The sequence below is a fragment of the Stegastes partitus genome, unplaced genomic scaffold, assembly GCF_000690725.1.
Source record: "Stegastes partitus isolate 25-593 unplaced genomic scaffold, Stegastes_partitus-1.0.2 Scaffold826, whole genome shotgun sequence".
Taxonomy (NCBI): domain Eukaryota; kingdom Metazoa; phylum Chordata; class Actinopteri; family Pomacentridae; genus Stegastes; species Stegastes partitus.
Genome location: NW_007578557.1, coordinates 222,691 through 241,061, shown reverse-complemented (window position 1 = coordinate 241,061; position 18,371 = coordinate 222,691). Strand labels below are relative to the sequence as shown.

Genomic DNA, 18,371 nt, shown 5'->3' with positions numbered 1-18,371 from the left:
GAAGATGCCCAGACCGTGTCCCATTCATAGCATGCAGATAAGAGGCAGGTCAAATGAGAAGATGAAAGAGAGGAGCACTGCTGGGAAGTGGTGACGATAATGTGGGAGGTGTGTGTGTATATATGTGTGTGTATATATGTGGGTGAATGTGCCTGCACGACAACAAAAAAAACAGCTGCACTCAGAGCGCCTCAGTGTTGGACGGGATGTGGTGCAGACCATCATTTAGCAGGGTGCATTTCCTCTGTTTGAACGCTTCTTCACTTTGATATCATGCGGTGTTAGAATAAACAACAGGGACCAGATTAAAAGGTAAGAAGCATGTTCTGTGTCCGTGGGAGAGGATGGCAAGATGCACTGTAAATCCCTGCAAAGTACAGTACGTGTGAAAATTACACCTTTTGGTAAATCCTCAGTACTGTTCGTGCAAAAACATCTACATATAATCAATTTGAGTGTACAGACACATACAGATTGAGAATGGGAAGTAGGGCAGATTTGTGGTAATGTAAAGACAGCTCAACCAAAGGATGATTCATCAAGGAAGTATTTTTTTTAATGCTTTTTAACCCAGTTCAGGACTTCTGGGCTCTGTTGGACCCCAGACCATTTAGTTTAGGTGACAGGTCTTGTTTTTGTATTTTTGAAGATTTTTTTTTTAAAATATAAAAAGAGGGACATTTGTCACGCATTTGGAATCAAAACTATGTCAACTTATCAGAAAATGTATATAACATGGTACAAAAGTCTACAATGAATACCAACAAATATTTTGCACATATTCTTTCTTGGGGACCCCGAAAGACCTTCTACATATGGCAACATAAAAGTCCTGAATAGGGTTAAATAGTATACATTTACTTGTTTTTCATATTTTTACTTGTAAATACATAAATATAAAACAACATACTTGTACAGTATTCCACCATTTTTTAAACTACTTTTTTTCTGGCACTGTTGCTGCCAGATTTTCTCCATTTATCTTTTTTTAAAAAGCCTTTTACATTTTTTTTTAATTAATTTTTTTTTTAACGGCGTGTCTCTTGTGAGGTGGGGCTTTCTGTATCAGTATTTTTATGTTTCATTATTCTAAATATTTGTTTTATTTCATAATTTGAAATCACAAATTTTTATCCTGTTCTGTCCTTTTTTTCCTTCATTATTTTCCATGTATTGTATTTTATTTTGTAAATTGATTTTATACATTGTTCTTCCTATCCCCTGTCTTTTTTTTTTTGCATGTATCTGTTGCCTGCAGAGAACTTTAGTCAGCTCTGGCTGTATTAAAATATGCTACATAAATAAATTTGGTTTGACTGGATCATTTGGGCGCTGCAAGGTGCATCAGTGGTTAGCATCGTTGCCTCACAGCTAGAAGGTCGCCGGTTTGCGTCCCCGTGAGGACACCCAGGATCTTTCTGCGTGGAGTTTGCATGTTCTCCCCGTGCAGCGTTGGTTCTCTCCGGGTTCTCCGGCTTCCTCCCACAAGGTTGAAAAACATGTTGAGGTTAATTGTTGATTCTAAATTGTCCGTAGGTGTGAATGTGAGTGTGCTTGGTTGTCTATCTCTAAGTGTAGCCCTGTGATAGACTGGTGAACTGTCCAGGGTGTCCCCTGCCTTCATCCTAAGTCAGCTGGGTTAGACTCCAGCCCCCCCACGACCCTAGTGAGGATTAAGCGGTGGATAGATAATGGATGGATGGGTCATTTTGTTTTATGACACTTTCAGCAGGCAGTTCCACAAATACGTTCTATGTAACAGCTAAACATCCTGTGTTGTGTTTTTTGCTGTAGGTGCAGACACGCCTATGAGAAAGAAGAACTTGCAACAGAACTGCAGCTCAGTTTAAATACCATGACAATACCAGAAAAGACAAAGACTGCAGGAATAAATACAATAGATAAAACAGTGACTTCTGAATAGTGACAATAGGGCGCTTTTACCTCTAAAGACAGGTCCTGTGGATTTTCATCTGCATCCACCCCCACTCTGTAGTGAATGGAAAAAAAAAGAATACAGTCAAACCTTGACTCAATAGGATGAAACAATAAAGAATCAGAGACAAATCCCAGGAGTTTTATTCCGCACTGCATGTGAAGCCATATCTGTTTGAACAGATCCGTCTGGTACCGCACGTAACTTCGCAAAGAGGGTGAAAGTCGGCGCATAACGCGGCTCGGTTTGAACATGACCTTTCAAACAGTTTCATCAAAATCAGCCTCGTCTCCCACATCACACCGAGAAAATGTCAGCTGGGTAAACCTTTGATAAATGACAAAACAGCGCCGCAATTATGCTTGATATTCTACAGGACGTGGCTGCTGTTATTATCCTGTCAAGGTGTGGACCCCACTTTGCTGCCACGGGGGCTGGGAGGAGAGGCCGAGCGGCTGCCTGCTCGCCGCGAATTGAAATAAAGTGACTCAACGAGGACCGGTGACAGCCCAGTCAGCCACTTCATCGAGGAAAACGAGGGTGTTATCTGGTGAAGCCCAACACTAATGCATGATTTTTTATTTTTTTTACTTTAAATCTGCAGCATCTTCTCAAGACAGGTGATGAAAATGACTGATATAATTATGTGTCATCCAAAATCATTCGGAGCTGCTGCACCATCAGGACGCTGTGGGTAGAAAATAGCTGGCGGTGCTGGTTCCTACAGGTCATTACTGCTCAGGACATTTTCAGAACCACTGTGTTGTGTGTGTGTGTGCATAGTGTGCCTTTCCAATGTGCTGACACAAAAGCCTTCCACTGAGAGCCCTCTGCAATAACACAACTGAGGAGATTCTCATCAGAGCATTAAAGCGCCGCGACTACTTAAGGTTGTACTGATTTCTTTCTTTTTTTGTGTGTTGGCCGCCCTCCTTCCTCCATCCATCTCTCTGTCGCTGTTTGTCTTGACTCTGCCTCAATTCCTTCCCTCTCAGATGGCTGCTCCCTCTTGTTATTGCTCCTCAAATTTCAGTTCGGTCTTCGTACACAGGCTCTTTTTTTTTTGCGCCGTACGGATCCTGTGGTGTGAAAATCTCTTCTCCGACTGTACTTGTTTATTCGTTTTGATTCTGAGTATTCTCTCTTTTCCTCTATTCTGTCTCATCCTCTGATTTTTTTTTTCCTCCCCCTGCAGCTTTTCACACTACACCAACCTCCATCTTCACCCCATCCGTCCTTTCTTTTTTTTTAACCTAATATTTTTCATGTTCTCTCTTTCCTACACCAACTCTCTTTGCTAATTTATCTTCTCAAATATCCATTTCAGACTCTCAGATCACTCTTCCCATCTTCATCACCTCCCACATCCTCTTATTTCTGCTTCTTCTCACCCATCACCATCTTCCAACTTTTTTTTTTCTTTTCTTCCCTGCCCACCACATGGATCTATTCTTCTTGTCAGCAGAACAGTAGAAGGAGGTGCTGAAATTGCACCGAAACAGCGGTCAAGATATTGCTTGAGATCTGTTTTTATTATGCAAAGGTTTTTCTAAGTCTACACTGGAGGAAGTTGCTGTTTTTTTTCCTTGGTGTGTTGTGGGAGAGCCTCTCGGATGGGGCAGGCTGTGACAGGCACAAACAAGCAGCGCTGCATATGACGCATCACCTTCAGCTGGTGGGATGCATTCCATGGCGACAGGCTCTGTCACCGAGCTAAGCTGATAGCAAGAGGAAAGGGCAGATAAGGTGTGAGGGGAAGGGAGAAGAAACAGAACACAAGCTGGAGGTAGAGCAAAGAGAATAAGGTGAGAAGAGCACAAAACAAACAAATAAAAAAAAAGAAAAAAAAAGAAGTGTAGGTTGGCTTCCGGAGCGTGATGGAAGATAATCTATGGTGACATGACGGTGACAGAATGCTGGTGAATGTGTGTGAGAGATAGTGAGCTGGCGAGTGTGAAGATTGACTAGGGAGACAGGACAAGACAGCCAGAGAAGGAAGACATAAAAGAGAATAGAAGAGAGTGACGTTGTCCCTCAATCCCGATGCAAGAGAGGAACAAAGAGATAACAAGGCAACGGAGAGGAGGAGGAGGAGGAGGAGGAGGAGGGGGTGTTTGTGAGAACGACGACAGTCTGCTTTGTGTCTCTGGGAAAATATTTTTGCTGTCAGCCGGTCTCCTCTCGCAGGATCGCTTTTTCAAAAAAAATCGCCGTGACCCCTGCGCACTGCTAGCCTTATCTTCAACCCGCCGACATCCAATAAAGACAAATCGAGTCCAAACTAATTTACGACTGTGACTTCACACGAATGGATCCGTCAATGAGTGCATGCGACGGGAGAAGGAAATAAAGTGCAACAGAGATGAGAAGTCTGCAAATTTTTGCATAAATTCATATCTACTGCAGGAAATACGGGGCCTAGACGATAGCTGAGTCATAGATGCTTCAGTCATACGCCTCCACAGACGAACTGATCCTCCATGAATAAGGTGGAGTTCCCCCATTCTGTGGGGAAAATCATGCAATAAAACCCAGTCAAAAAGAAACACACAATGGAGTAACTCAATCTCCTGCAATCCGTTAAGATTGAGCTGTGGCTCCTGTAATCCCGACAGTCACAAACATAAACTCTTCTGTCTCCATTATTAGCCTATTTATTTTCTGATACAATCTTAAATCTGTGACTAAAACATTGCTGGACACGTTCCAGGATGAGGCTGCAAAGAACATTCACTGACGACTCATCGGGTTTTCTGGGAAACGTTGCTATTAACCGTGTTAACTGGAAGAGAAAGTACCTGATTTTAAACTACTATCTTGTCCAGTACAAAAAAAAAAAAAAGAATTACACACCAAAAGTGAGGTAGAAACCACCCACACACACCTATAAACACCTCCTTTCAAGTTAATACTTCCACTACGCCTCACAGAAAAAAAGATGAAGAGAAAAACAGTTTGGCCTTGGGCAGCGATGAAGCATGTGTGTGTGTGTGTGTGTGTGTGTGTGCAGATACATGTGTGTTTGTAGCTTTGTTATCAGCCTGGCAGACGCTAGCAGGCTGATAAAGCTGAGCTTGCTGTGCTGCAGGCAGACGGAACATGAAGCCTCAAGAGAAGAAATCACAGCATCACAGCAACGACGTCTATGCACACACGGCTCATTTATAATATATAGTCAGACGTCGGAGGGAGTCTACAGGTTGTAGTCGTCTTCCTTGCAGTTGTTTATTAATGAATACGCATTTCAAGTGGATGCGATTAGCGGCATCGATTAATAAACAACTTCTTTTAGAGTTCAGGAACTCTGCGAGCGTACGCTCAACAGGCCGGGTAAATGAAGTTACAGCACTCCTCCCTTCCGCCGTGCTCGCTCTTTGCGCTATTTCCTTCTCTCGCTGCTGTGACAGAGCGAGCGAGGATGAGAGGGAAATAGAAATAGGGGGGGAGGGCGCGGGGAGAAAAAGACAAAGAGAGTCTGAGTCTCACTGGGACTGTTTGCTCTGTGCTGCGAATTTGGACAAGAGGAAAGCTGTAAGTCATCCTTCCAGTTTCCCTGTTTGCAGATCCCATTTGGTTATTCTTCTCGCCAGGGACACACGGATACCTTATTCCACTCTTGGCATCAGAGACTGGAATTTGCATTGATGCCACGCGCATATACGGCACCGTGCACAAGTTTCAGCATGGTGGACTTTATTGTTACGGCAGATAGTTTTATGTGTCTGGTTGTTTTTTGGGGTTGTTGTCGTGGCACTAGATGATGGATAATAATATAAGAATCTAACTTTAGCACTTCACTGTTTATATAAAGACCAGAGACACTAACCAACCACAACATTACAACCACCTGCCTTATATTTTTCCCCTTGTGCTTTAAAAACAGCTCAGACCAGTTCTGGATGTCTGGGGGGTTCTATTGTGTCTGGTATCAGGACGCTAGCAGTGGGTCCACTGGTGCATCCCGTGGATGCTCAATCGGATCGGGATCTGGGGAGTCTGGAGGCCGAGTCAACGGCCTGGGCTCTTGGTTTAGTCCCTGGAGTGGTTCCTGTAAGGCAGGGGTGTCCAATCCTGGTCCTCGAGGGCCACAATCCTGCATGTTTTAGATGTTTCCCTCTTCCAAAACACCTGATTCAAATGATCAGGATGTGTTGGAAGAGGGACACATCTAAAACATGCAGGACTGTGGCCCTCGAGGACCAGGATTGGACACCCCTGCTGTAAGGTTTGTAGGGTATGTTGGGGGGTGGTACATGTCAAAGTAGCATCTACATGAATGTCAGGAGCCAAGGTGTAGCAGCAAAACACTGCACTGCGATGGGATGATCAGTGTCATTCACCAGTCGATGTTGTACTGTTGTGGCTGATCTGTGTGAACGGCACAAGTGCTGTGATACGACATGACAGTGCTATAGTGTTTGGCAGGAGCAGTAGATGGATTTTATGTTGTCATGTCATATTAGGTGCATCGCAAACTGCCCCAACACCTGTTCACCAGCTACAACACTACAATAAAACAACAGTATATTTAGCACAGAGGTGGGACAAATGCAAAAAAATAAAAAATAAAATAAAAAATCAATGTACTAAAGGGCTCTTTAAAGTCATATATCAGTAAGAATCCATTTATCTGCAGACTGTAACACCTTATATCATCTCAGAATGAAACATTTCTGTGAGTATGAAGAATGTCTAAGAATGTACTCTGGCAGCTCTGGCGGTAGTGTAAAAATAAAAAATAAAAATGAAAAAAAAAAACAATGCAGACGTCAATACCTGCAGTGATTCAGACACTGACTGTAAGATCTCAGCGTACTGACCGCAAGATTGCAGTGATAAGAAAAAGCAGCAGCGGATAGACTTTATGCAAAGCACAACTGTGCATTGAAGTAGATTCACAGTCTTCTATCCACACTGTCGAGATAGAATACTTTAAAGGGGCAAGATCTAATAGTGTAGGTTTGTATAAATTACAAGCATGTTTGAATGTATTTGAGCCGTTTCTCTTGTATCTTTGATTACACTGGGTTACAAAAAATACTTTTTTGAAGGAGTTTTTAACTGATTTAGGACATTTTTGCAATGCTGAATCCAAAAATGACATCTGCTTTTCTGTATCAGGTCAGGTTGTTATGCCAACTCAATTTTAAAAAATCGATTTTACCACTAAATTGATTACATTTTTTGACATTAGCGATTGATTTATTTTAGTATTTCTCATATGAAATCGGATTTTAGAGGAACAACTTCATTTTCTAATCCTTTTCATAAGCTAAATTATCCAAAAGTTGATGAGCGTAAACATCTGTAAAGGTAAAAGCAAGTAAAATGCTTCATCAAATCAAAATTTTGACCTCATTGAGCAAAACCAATGTAATACTTGGATTCAGCACATTGCAATTGTCCAAAATGAGCTCAAAAAACTTTGCCACCAAAATGGGTGTAGACCAGTGTTATAACTTGTGTTTTATTTCACAGATGTTGCAGATTTCACAAAACCTTCAGTTGCCAGTCAGTTTGTTTCTGCAGCTACCAGTCAGCAAGTTGTGGTGTATGGTGACAAAACCACAAACAGTTAAACCGGAACAAAGTCATGAAGTTGCTGGGCAGATGTCATGACAAAGTGCAGCACACACTCTCACCATGTCAGCCGTCAAGCACCACAAGCATGTATGAAACTCTAATAGCTAACTGATAATAGCTTTTTTCTCGAGGCAAACAGCAATACTATTGCAATTACCATCCCAGACCCGTGCGCTGCATTTAAATCCAATTCTCTTCAGGGAAAACAGCACACTGTGTTATATATTCCGATACTGGATATAAATTTTAGGTCATAGTGGCGAGCTTTACAAGAGACATAACTGCATATGAGTTGTCACGCATGAGCTGTGCTGAGCCTTACATCTCCCAGCGTTATGACTCCGCAGTGGATGAGGAGATAAAGCATTGAACAACACAACACAAGCTTCAGGTTCCAACTATTGCAGTCTTAGGAAATAACAATTCATACATGACCAAGTCTGCAATATTTAGGTCATTGTGCAAAAGGCCTAGAATGAGAATCCCCGTCTCTCTCTCGGCAGCTTTAACCTAAATTTCACATCACTTGAGCTGGTGTAAAAATAAAACTGGCAGAGCGGCGCAGGGACGGTGTGCATATTATCAGATGCATCTGCGATATTAGTCAAACGTAGCATTCAGTGGGAAGCTTTTGCATAAAAGCACGGTTCATTGTCTAAGCGATTGTCCTCTGGTTGCTATCTCCTCTCACCAGACGAAAACTTTTCAAATTTTCTGCCATATTGCGCACTGATGAACGATCACCCACTCAACAGATGTCCAAATATTATGTTACCGTTTCTGTTGTTTGAGCTGAGCCAAGGCACGTCGGTCTGAAATAACTCTGTGTATGTAATACCAACCTGGATGCTGCTGCTTGTCAGCAAACACAATCACTGCAGCCATCACTTTGACGTCTTTACATTCTTGAAATGCTCAAACTAGTATCGTAAGTATACAATTTATTTAGTCTGATAAAAGTCTAGTCTCTGACACACGTAAGGCTACTGTTTAGTTTATGGGTTGATCTGCCCGACTGATTGACAGAGAGGCTGTAAATAAACCACATTCACTCTGAGGATTTGTTACTATTCGTTCTGTGTTAATATGTGCGCAGTGTCTTAAAGGGATAGTCGGAGATTGTGGAAATGATACTTGATCGCTTTCTTGCAGGGAGATAAGCTGAGAAGATCGATACCACTCTAATGTTTGTACAGTAAATATGATAAAGCACCAGCCAGCAGTCGGACTATCTGTGTATACAGACTGGAATAGAGAAAAAACCCACCAAGCAGCAGCTACAAACCTGACAAAACAACATGTTACGGGACATTTTGTTCATTAAAACTGTTCACAAACCAAAGTGTAAAAAGCGGGTTAGTTGACTCCTTCTGTTAATATTAGTTTTAATGAGAAGCTAAGCTAATTAGTAGCTTCACATTTGTTGGACAAATACTGCATGAGAGATATATTAATCATCAAACTCTCTGCAATAAAGCAAATAAGCACATTTTATGCATAAACATCTATTCCTTGTATTGATGTGGCCTCTGATCTAACTACAATGTAAACTACAGAAAGGTCTTTTTTTTGAAAATATATTTTGGGTGTTTTGCACATAAAAGAAGCTACAGATAAATTGTCATTTCTCATGACAACGTAGCAAGCGAGAACAAAAAGGAAAATGATGAAGCTGCCTCACGGTGCTGCATTTACACAAAGATTAAAGGTTAAATTACAAGCAACTGTACTCTACCGCCGTTCTCTTATATATTTTCTGCAGAATATAAAGACGTCCCTGCGAGCTGACAGCCGTCAGCGTTTCAAACGGCGTCGCTTTATCGGGAAGGGGGAGTCTTTTAGCGTTTCAAACCAGCTAAAAAATCACTGCAGATAGCCAAAGACTGTTGGGAGCGGATCGGCCTGTGGGAGCCAAAGATATTATTATCACACAGAATTCATTTCCCTTCGCGCTGTTCACCTGGATGTCTCAGCATGACACAGGGAAAACAGCCTAAATTTAGTCGAGTGGAGTGAGCGGGGATGTGGGGCATGGAAAGAATTGCCTGGATAACAATCGCTGCCCGAGAGGATGGAACTTAACATCCAGATAACGCATACAATGACACACACTTTTTATCATAATTTTTTTTCGTGAACACACACTATTTTCAGCGTTTTTAGTAGGAAAATGGTAGAGAGGTGGCCGGCTGCCCAACAGTAGAACAAATGAAAGAAAAAGGATACCTGAGCTTTATAGACAGTGTTGCTTTGATTTCATTATTACTCAGGAAAAGGAGGTGAGTCATCTGAAGAAAAGATAGATGCCCTTAAGCAATAGTTACATCAGTTTAAAGATATTGCTTAAATATAAATATGAGACCAGATTACAAGCTTGGCCCCAGTAAAACTTCCACTATTAAAATAGTATACTCTTCTAATGCTTTCTATGTGGGCTGTAATTGGGTGGTAATGCAAAAAAAAAGCATATGAAGGATATTCAAGCCAGTCCATGTTGTGTTTAAATCCTCAGACTTTGCCATAAGCAAGTGCTTTTAATGCAATAAGCTGTGCACAAATACAGATGCCAAAGTCTCTATTGGACCCGGTCAGGTCTTTGCTGAATTGCTCTAAAACTCCCAACCTGTTTAATGATTAATTTAATGACTAACAAAGTGTTTGGCTGAAAATGCAATAATCCTGTTGCATTACTGGCTCACTGTATGTGCGCAGCAGACTCTGAAAATCCACTGAGAAGTGGGCAGCAGCATCCAACCAATTTCCACCAAATTGTCGATCTTCTAATAAGCACACTGCTCGTCTAATGGTGTTTTCTTGCGAGTGTAGTTTAGCTGCTGTGTTATTCATAACCGCAGGCCAGAACTAATCCTTTAGCGTGGCTTTATTTCTCCTCCCTTCCCTACTTTTGTTCTCTCATTCTTGCCAAAAGTGCGTCAAGGGCATGAGATCAAATGCCTCCCTTTGATGAACGTGGGAGAAAGTCTCTAATGGCTCGACTCTGAGGGATTCTTGATGCCGCGTTTGGTTGTCGTATTTGGACGGTGTCGTCTCTTTATTGCGGAGGAATCGGTTGCAGCTAAATATATCAGAAGGATCTCAGAGAAAGAAGTTACTGTTATAAGGGCTAATGTGGGAAAGTAATTCCATACCAGCAGCCTGTTTGGAGTCTTAAATTTGGCTCTGGGATACTGGCTTCTTGTTTCTTGCTGAAGAGATGACTGAAGGAATTTTGTTGTCTGTTTACTGGAAAATGGACAACACTGGCCTGCTTTTCTGTTATCGGACTTCACCTCAAGCTAAACCCTGTAAGCCCCAAGCAGTTTCTGGGTTTTTTTTTTTTGCTTCAGTCACATTTTTACTCACTGTGGGCTCATTTTTCACTGCAATATAAAGTCCTGCACCTCCATGGACACAGTACAACCATGACTACAAGTCAGAAAAGTCTGTGCAGTTTAACAGTTGAAATGCCATAAATCGGAAAGAAAAACGCTACTTTTTTTTGATTATGCATTTTTATCTAAAGAAAAGAGAAAAAAAACAACAAAACAAATGGAATCAACTTGCCTACATGTGTTACCAAGATTGGGGAGAAAAAAAAGATATATTTGACTACTTTCATTTTTAATTGGTTTCCATACTTGTCTCCTATCTGCTCCGTGTAAACACAGCCTGCAGTTCAGCCCAGTTCAGTCAAAACGTCTCTGAATATTTGCCATTTTATTTTGTTATACAGAATCTGGTGAGTGTGAAGGGCCTACTTTGGCAAAATTTTAAATGACACAAGTAGAATAAGGGCTGCAGGGTGGCGTAGTTGGTTAGCGATGTTGCCTCGCAGCAAGAAGGTTGCCGGTTCACATCCTGGTGGGGGCACCGGAATCTTTCTGCGTGAAGTTTGCATGTTCTCCCCGTGCAGCGTGGGTTCTCTCCGGATTCTCCGGCTCCACACAGTCCAAAAACATGTTGAGGTTAATTGGTGATTCTAAATTGTCCGTAGGTGTGAATGTGAGTGTGCTTGGTTGTCTGTCTCTAAGTGTAGCCCTGTGATAGACTGGTGACCTGTCCAGGGTGTCCCCTGTCTTCGCCCTAAGTCAGCTGGGATAGACTCCAGCCCCCCGCGACCCTAGTGAGGATTAAGCGGTGTATAGATAATGGATGGATGGAAGTAGAATAAAGTAATTTAGATGAAATATCACTTTTTTATGCCTAGATTTGCATCCTGTTTCTAATGGAATGGGACGTCAAAGATGAGTATTTCAAGGTCTGTGCAAAAGTAAAAAACCTGACCTGTTTTTACACTTTCTAGCTCTGACAATTGGTGTGATTCTTTTTCATTGTTTCAGAAAAAAAAAGTGTTTTCAACCAGGTGGTGGTGAGTTCTGGGGCTTAGAGGGTTAACAGAAGCCTGTAAAATAAACTTTCACTGGATGGACTCGTGGAACAGCACAAGGTGACCACTATGAAACTTTTACATCGAGTCGGGGGATCTGCAAAGGAAAGGCGGCAGAAGAATGGTGAGAAGACAGCTGAAGTGTGTCTCTGCTGCTATCGCTTTCAGCTGGTCTGACCATTAGACAAATGTGCCCAACAAATCAGATGAAGTGTCAAAACAGTGTCTCACACCTCCCCAGGCTCGGAGCTGCTACACTGTCACGTCTGCTGATGCACGCGTTGCAGCTGCGTAAGTGGCCCGCGATAGTTGATTTTGGGTTTCGACAAGGGTATTATCAAGCGACTATCATCCACCTGCTGGCTCATCTGCTGCCTCATCATCCCCTCCCTTCCCTGTGCTTCCTTCACAATGCTGCTGCTGCTGCTGCTGCTGCTGTGGGGGAGATTGTTCTCTATATGTAGGTGCTGATGAAATTTTGAGGGCGAGTGGTGAATTATTTAAGAGGGAGGATTATAAAAGCAGCTTCTTGGCGCGTTGCTAGCGGGTATGAATCGATATGAGCCCTCCCTCCTTTACCCCGACACAACCACCACCACCACCACCACCACCACCACCTCCTGCTCCCCCCCTTTTTCGTTTTTCCCTGAAACCACAGACCCTCGGAACAGAAGTCCAGACACATGGCCACGGGACAAGGCAGGCTGGACTGCCAGATGTACAGTGCTTTTGGTGTAACAGGCTGGATGACATACAGCGCACGAGAAAGCCGGCGGAAAGAAGACGGGATTGTTTATCAGCGTGCGTCTATGTGCGCCGAGACATACAGAAGGGTCTGATTCAGAATGACCACATCTACGGGAACAGATGGCCGTCTCAAGGCCTGCCAAGTCTGTTCTTTCTTTGCTTCTGGTGCTGCCTGGGGGTGGGGGGGTCCAACAGTCCAAGTCAGAAAGGTTAGAAAACAGACAAGAAGTCGTAGATGTGGACACAAAGCTACATTTCTGTGGGTGAAGTCTCGCCCGTGGCTAGTTGCATAACAGTTGCCTCCGATGAAGATTTGATTGTATGGGCTTGATTTGTGCCAATGCTCAGAGGGACCCAATAAACGACCGCGTTCCAGCACTCGCTCTCTCATTTCACCTGATTGTCTCTTAGTGAGTTAGTCTGCATCTATTTCACCTTCTGTCTGGAGGCAACCACCCCACGCAAGCATCGCTCTATGTGTGCCCGTCCTGCTGAACCATTAAACTCGACTCCCTTTTTCTCATCTGTGTATTGGGAGCCCACGTTTGGCCAGCGTTGTTGTTCTCTCTCTCTCTCTCGCTCTCTCTGGCCAATGATTTCCTGACTCAAGAACAAGCAGTCGGGACCAAAAGCAGCATGGATTTCAGCAGCATCGATCACACAAAAGTGGACAGGTTTCAGCCTTGCGGTGAACTTAACATTCAGAGCACAGCGTAACATCTTTCACGAGACAGAAGGAAATCATAAAAAAAAAAGGCTCACAAGGATGATACAGTGTTACCTTGACAGGTATCTCAGTTTGTATGTGCCTTTATGATGACGCGGAGTGAAGGAAGCTTAGTGTCTAAACAGAACAATGTCATATTTGAATCTGTGTTTTTTCTCCATAAATCGATCTTGTTTCTCAGGAAGTTGAAACATTAACACACACTAAAAGTAACATCTGCTGCATTTAAATCACATTTTGCAGACAAGATTTCTGTTTCCATTTTTAGCAAATTCATTGGCACGGCTCTATGAATAGCAACACGATCAGTCAACCACTTTGGTCCAGAGTGAAATATCTCAGCAACTGTCAGATGGATTGCAGTGAAATTTTCCACTGACATTAAAGGTTCCCGGAGATTGAATCCTACTGACTGTGGTGATCCCCTGACTTTTCCTCCCAATGCCACCTTAAGATGGATACTTTGAGATCAGGATGACACATTACGACTACCTTCAGATGGGCCGCTAGAAAACTTTGGTGACCCTAACTTTTTATTTGCTGCCAGACCTCAATTTTATTTTGGTTTATGGTCAAATACCTGCAAAACTAATGACGTTCTCATTAGCTTTAGCTGGAAATTGTGTTACGGGGCTGAAAAATGAACGCAAATGGTCCAATAACATGGGCAACTTGAGAATGGTTTTAAAAGTGCATCAGTCCCCATAGACTCCTATGTTAAAATGACCAACCTAACAGCAGAAATAAACATATTTAAAGTCTGGTACAAAAAACAGTTTGGTCTCTATAGGTAATTTTCTCATTCATGACAACTGTACAGGGGATTTAGTTTTGTATAACTCATCCTTTTAAATCGTATCCAGGCTTAAAATTATGCATAATTAGGGGCATGGCTGCTTTGAGTGACAGGTGGGTGCTGCCACAAGAGTCCACGGCCCAGAGGTGTCTGCGTGGTCCTTCTCAGTTCCACTAACGCTCCACCTCTCTGCTCATTTTTGGATTAGCCAGGATTTAGGCGAAGTCAGGCGTTGCAAAGGTGGAACCGGCCGGAGCTGAACACCGAGCTTCGAAACAACTGCAAAAGTACATCCTCAAAGAGAGAGTCTTCTTAAGTTTTCCACAGCTTTCGTAAATGCACATTTTATAAATCGATATTTTGAATGAGCTCACTCTGTTTCTTTCCCCCCCACCCCCAGACTCTTTTGTGTTGCATTTCCAAGGTCTCAGCAATTAACATGATGACTAAAGTGTTTTAATAATTCATCACCGTGAAGACCAAAACTGTGAAAATAAGAAGCAGGTTGTAAAGACAAAACATTCTTTCATGAGTACAAAAATTAGCTTGATTCAATGGCCTTTTTTTTTTTTTTTAAATAATCTTTTTTATCTTCTCAGGCTGTCTCTCTCTCCCTCGGATTTTCTGTCTTCATCCTACTCTCCAATGTTCCTTCTGTTTCTTCAAGAGGCAGACGGCTGAAATTATAGAGGGCTAAAAATAATGGCTCTATAAATAAGAGGTGCCCATTGAGAGTGATTGAGAGGTGAGGTCGCTAGGCAGCTGGGGATGCTGGGTAAGCTGAATTCATTAGCGCTCCCTGCTTCCAAAGAGTAGCCCCCACAACTCTCCCACACAAACAAACTGCACAGCTTCCCTGTAAACAACGCGCACAGGGAGGCGGCGTCGGGATCCTGGAGCGTTTCCTTTCCGTCTCTTGCTCCGCGGCTCTCGGCAGCGCTGCAAAAATTTCGGCCCCATCAGTGCCATCCATCAAACCTCATTACCGCTTCCCATTCCCAGGGAGCACACTCCATGCGGACTATATTCTTAGAGCATTGTTCACCCACCAGCGGAGTGGAAAAATGTGCGCGCACGTGCATCTGTGTGCACTTTGTGCGTGCGCGAGAGCGTGCGGCAGAGGCACCCCATGTCTGTTTTATTATTCATACTCATGTGTGGATCCTCTTTCAGCCCACAGACACCTGCCAGAGATACACACAGCACGTACTGATGTTCTCGCTATATTTTCTTCCACACCTCTCTCTGGTGCTTAGCTGAAAATTCCCTTAAACAATAAACTCAAAAATAATAACGCCTTTCCATCTGTCCCATTTGCATATAGCACTCGTGCAAAAATTCCCCCCGTTTCTGCATTTAGCTGCCCTCGTACGCTGACACAAATAGACCCACACAGACACACGAGTGGCCATTTTTATTGCCCTGATGCTCTTTTTAATGGACCTCCTCCTCCCTCTCCATATTGACGTCATATCCATTAGGCCGTGCCTTTGGGCCTTTTTAGTGGAGGCTGGAGCAGGACTCCAATGTATGAGTCCTCCGTCCTGAGTCAATTTCCACCTGATAAACTTGCCGTATTGGCCGATCTGACAGATGCGGTTACCACGGCAATCTGTTCGGTCTCTCCACACACCGCCGCGACTATCAATCCTCTGTGAGAGAGAAAACCCATTGAACTGTGAGCGAGCAGGGAAAGCAGTGCGTTAACAATATCGCACATACGCTCTCTGTGAGCTCTCACCTGTTTACTGTCTGCACACACAGACACACACACACACACACAGACACACACACACACACAGCTCAACTATCAACACACATAGGACTGTTGATAGTTGAGCTGAGAGAAGACTATCTGTATCTGGTGCCACAGAGAGTAACCCTGGCAGGCTAATGTGAAGAGATAACGTTTCACGTCTGATCAGCATCAGAATCATAATTCCGTGCCCTCGCTCTGCCTCCATCTCTCTCATTATGTTCCCAACAGCAACAACCTCAATTAGGTTCCTACTTACCCTGGGAACTAGCCTTTTTTTTCAGAGCCTGAATATAGCACTGAAGTCTCATCAACACCCTGCAACCTTACAAGTTGCTCTGACTGACTCTTTCCCCCTTCATGAATATAGGATGAGTGTGAAGTACATAGGCAGCTGTAGCAAAACAGAGGTAGCTCGACCCGAGCGGTGACAATGCTGCCCTCGATGCCGGCTGGTGCAGATAGAAATAGCAAGTGACGACTCGGGGTCACGACGATTTGGAAGCTGAGAGTCCCCCGCTAGACAGGGCCACGATGAATTTTGATGGCAGAGCCTTTTCCCCGGCTGCGAAAAGAGCCGTCTGAAATGTTAAATTGAAGCTCGGTTCTTAGACAACACTCAGGAGACATAATCAATGGTTGGTGCGGCTGGCTGAACTTGCAGGGCTCCACTCTGACTTAGTGCTGCACATCTAAACCCCGTCGCCAACTGGAGCTGAGCTCAATGTAATGAGAAATGAGACTTAACTTTCAGTACAGCAAGGGAGGGAAAAATCACCCAAGGAAGAACAGGGAGAGAGGGAAAAGTGAAGAGAGAAAAAAAAAGAAGAGAGAGCGAGAGAGAGAGAAAAAAAAAGAAGAACTGCAGGTTGTTTTGATAAATAACAGTGACAAAGTGTTCTGGGAACAGCATTACAGCTCCAATCCATCACTGGATCATCAGGCTACATTAATAATGAATGCGTTTTGTAGACATAGAAAAGTTCAGTGTACAAATCAGACAGATGCAGTTTGTTTGACAAATCGGACCAACAGAGAGACAGTCACCTGACCCCCCCTGATCCATTCCTGAAAGGACGAAAAGAAAAGGCGGATAATTTTACAAGTTCCCACATTCACACAGCTATTGTACAACAAAGACTGCTTTGGAAATCCTATTAAAGAATATGTTGCAATTTTTACAGCCAGAAAAAGAAGGCTTTGTTCACTGTCTAAATTCCAAAGTCATCCCTTGCTGTAGTTTCGTTTTCTCATTCAGACTTCTCTTATATTTTTTCCCCCCCTTTGTTGTAAAGAAATCGGTTTGACTGGACAGAATAAAGAATATACCACTGAGAGAGGAATCAGAATTTAAGCTTCTCGCACTCTCTCCCTTTGTTTTATTGTCTCCTTTCATTATCGCAAGGGAGGCAAACCTATGCAGCAGCCATTCATCTTTGGAGTTCTTTCAAGTATCTTCCATCCTATCGGGTTGACGTCCTTTTTATTATGGACAGTGTGTATTTGCCTGTGTACATGAGGATATGAGGGTGACTTTCCTCTCTCCTTCAGCCTGCCGTGCCTATATATCAGAGGGGAGGAGGTGTGGGTATGTGTGTGTCAAGTCTAACGCCGGAATAAGAATTGGAAAACGGCTGTCTTCACAATTGCAAATGACAATTGTTATGTTAATGTGGCTGTACTTATTAAAGCGCTACAGGCGGACGGGTGTCAACGATACAGAGAGCGAGTGACTGAGCGGATGAAGGAGTGAGTCAGTGAATAAGTGACTGAGTGAGAGTGATAAGAGGTCAGTGGGGCATGAAGGAGAGTAAGTGACATCAGAGGCTTGGTCTTCCACCCGTCCATCTGTCCACTCAAAACAAACAGGCCAGTCATTAGCCAGGCTCCAGCTGTTGCGTCTTAGCCTCCAAGTTTTGAATACCGCTCATTATATGTACAGTAATACACATGGGGAACATATCACAGCCGAGAGCGAGGCCTCCTGTCTGTCCAGAGCTCGTTGGCTTCGCCGTCAAGTGTTTTGAAATCATCTCACACACAGAGAAGAGAAATGGCATTCGATGTGAGCCATTTTCTCATCTCATATATTCTCCGTCAATCACTCTCGCTGCATGGACAAATTATTACTCAGACTAAGAGTCCGCGGCCGTGCTAGAGGCTGTGTGAGGCTGTACTTTGGCACAGCTGTGCTTTTAGCTAAATGCAAATGTCAGCGTGCTAACGTGTTCGCCGTGACTCTGCTTACTTAAGCCCTTTTCAGATATGGGATATATGTAACATTGCTGGCTCGTTGAGGTGACGCCGTTCTGTCATTCAGGCATAGGTCACTTTAATGCTAATGTTCCTCACAGCTCGATTCAGGCGGACTCGCTGCATCGACAGAGGGAGTCATAATAGTTGTGATATTTGTCATACACGCTAGATTGGAAAACCAGT

General features: G+C 43.3%; 1 protein-coding gene across 2 annotated transcripts in view; it reads right to left on the bottom strand.

Annotated features, from left to right (window-relative positions):
• The window catches only part of LOC103365308 (sodium/hydrogen exchanger 9), a 74,127-nt gene that overhangs the window by 13,053 nt on the left and 42,703 nt on the right, over positions 1 to 18,371 (bottom strand). For both annotated transcript variants that reach the window (XM_008292718.1, XM_008292719.1), the window contains exon 13: positions 1,945 to 1,990. In XM_008292718.1, coding sequence (XP_008290940.1) covers positions 1,945 to 1,990 — 46 coding nt within the window. The remainder of the gene's footprint in view (positions 1 to 1,944; positions 1,991 to 18,371) is intronic.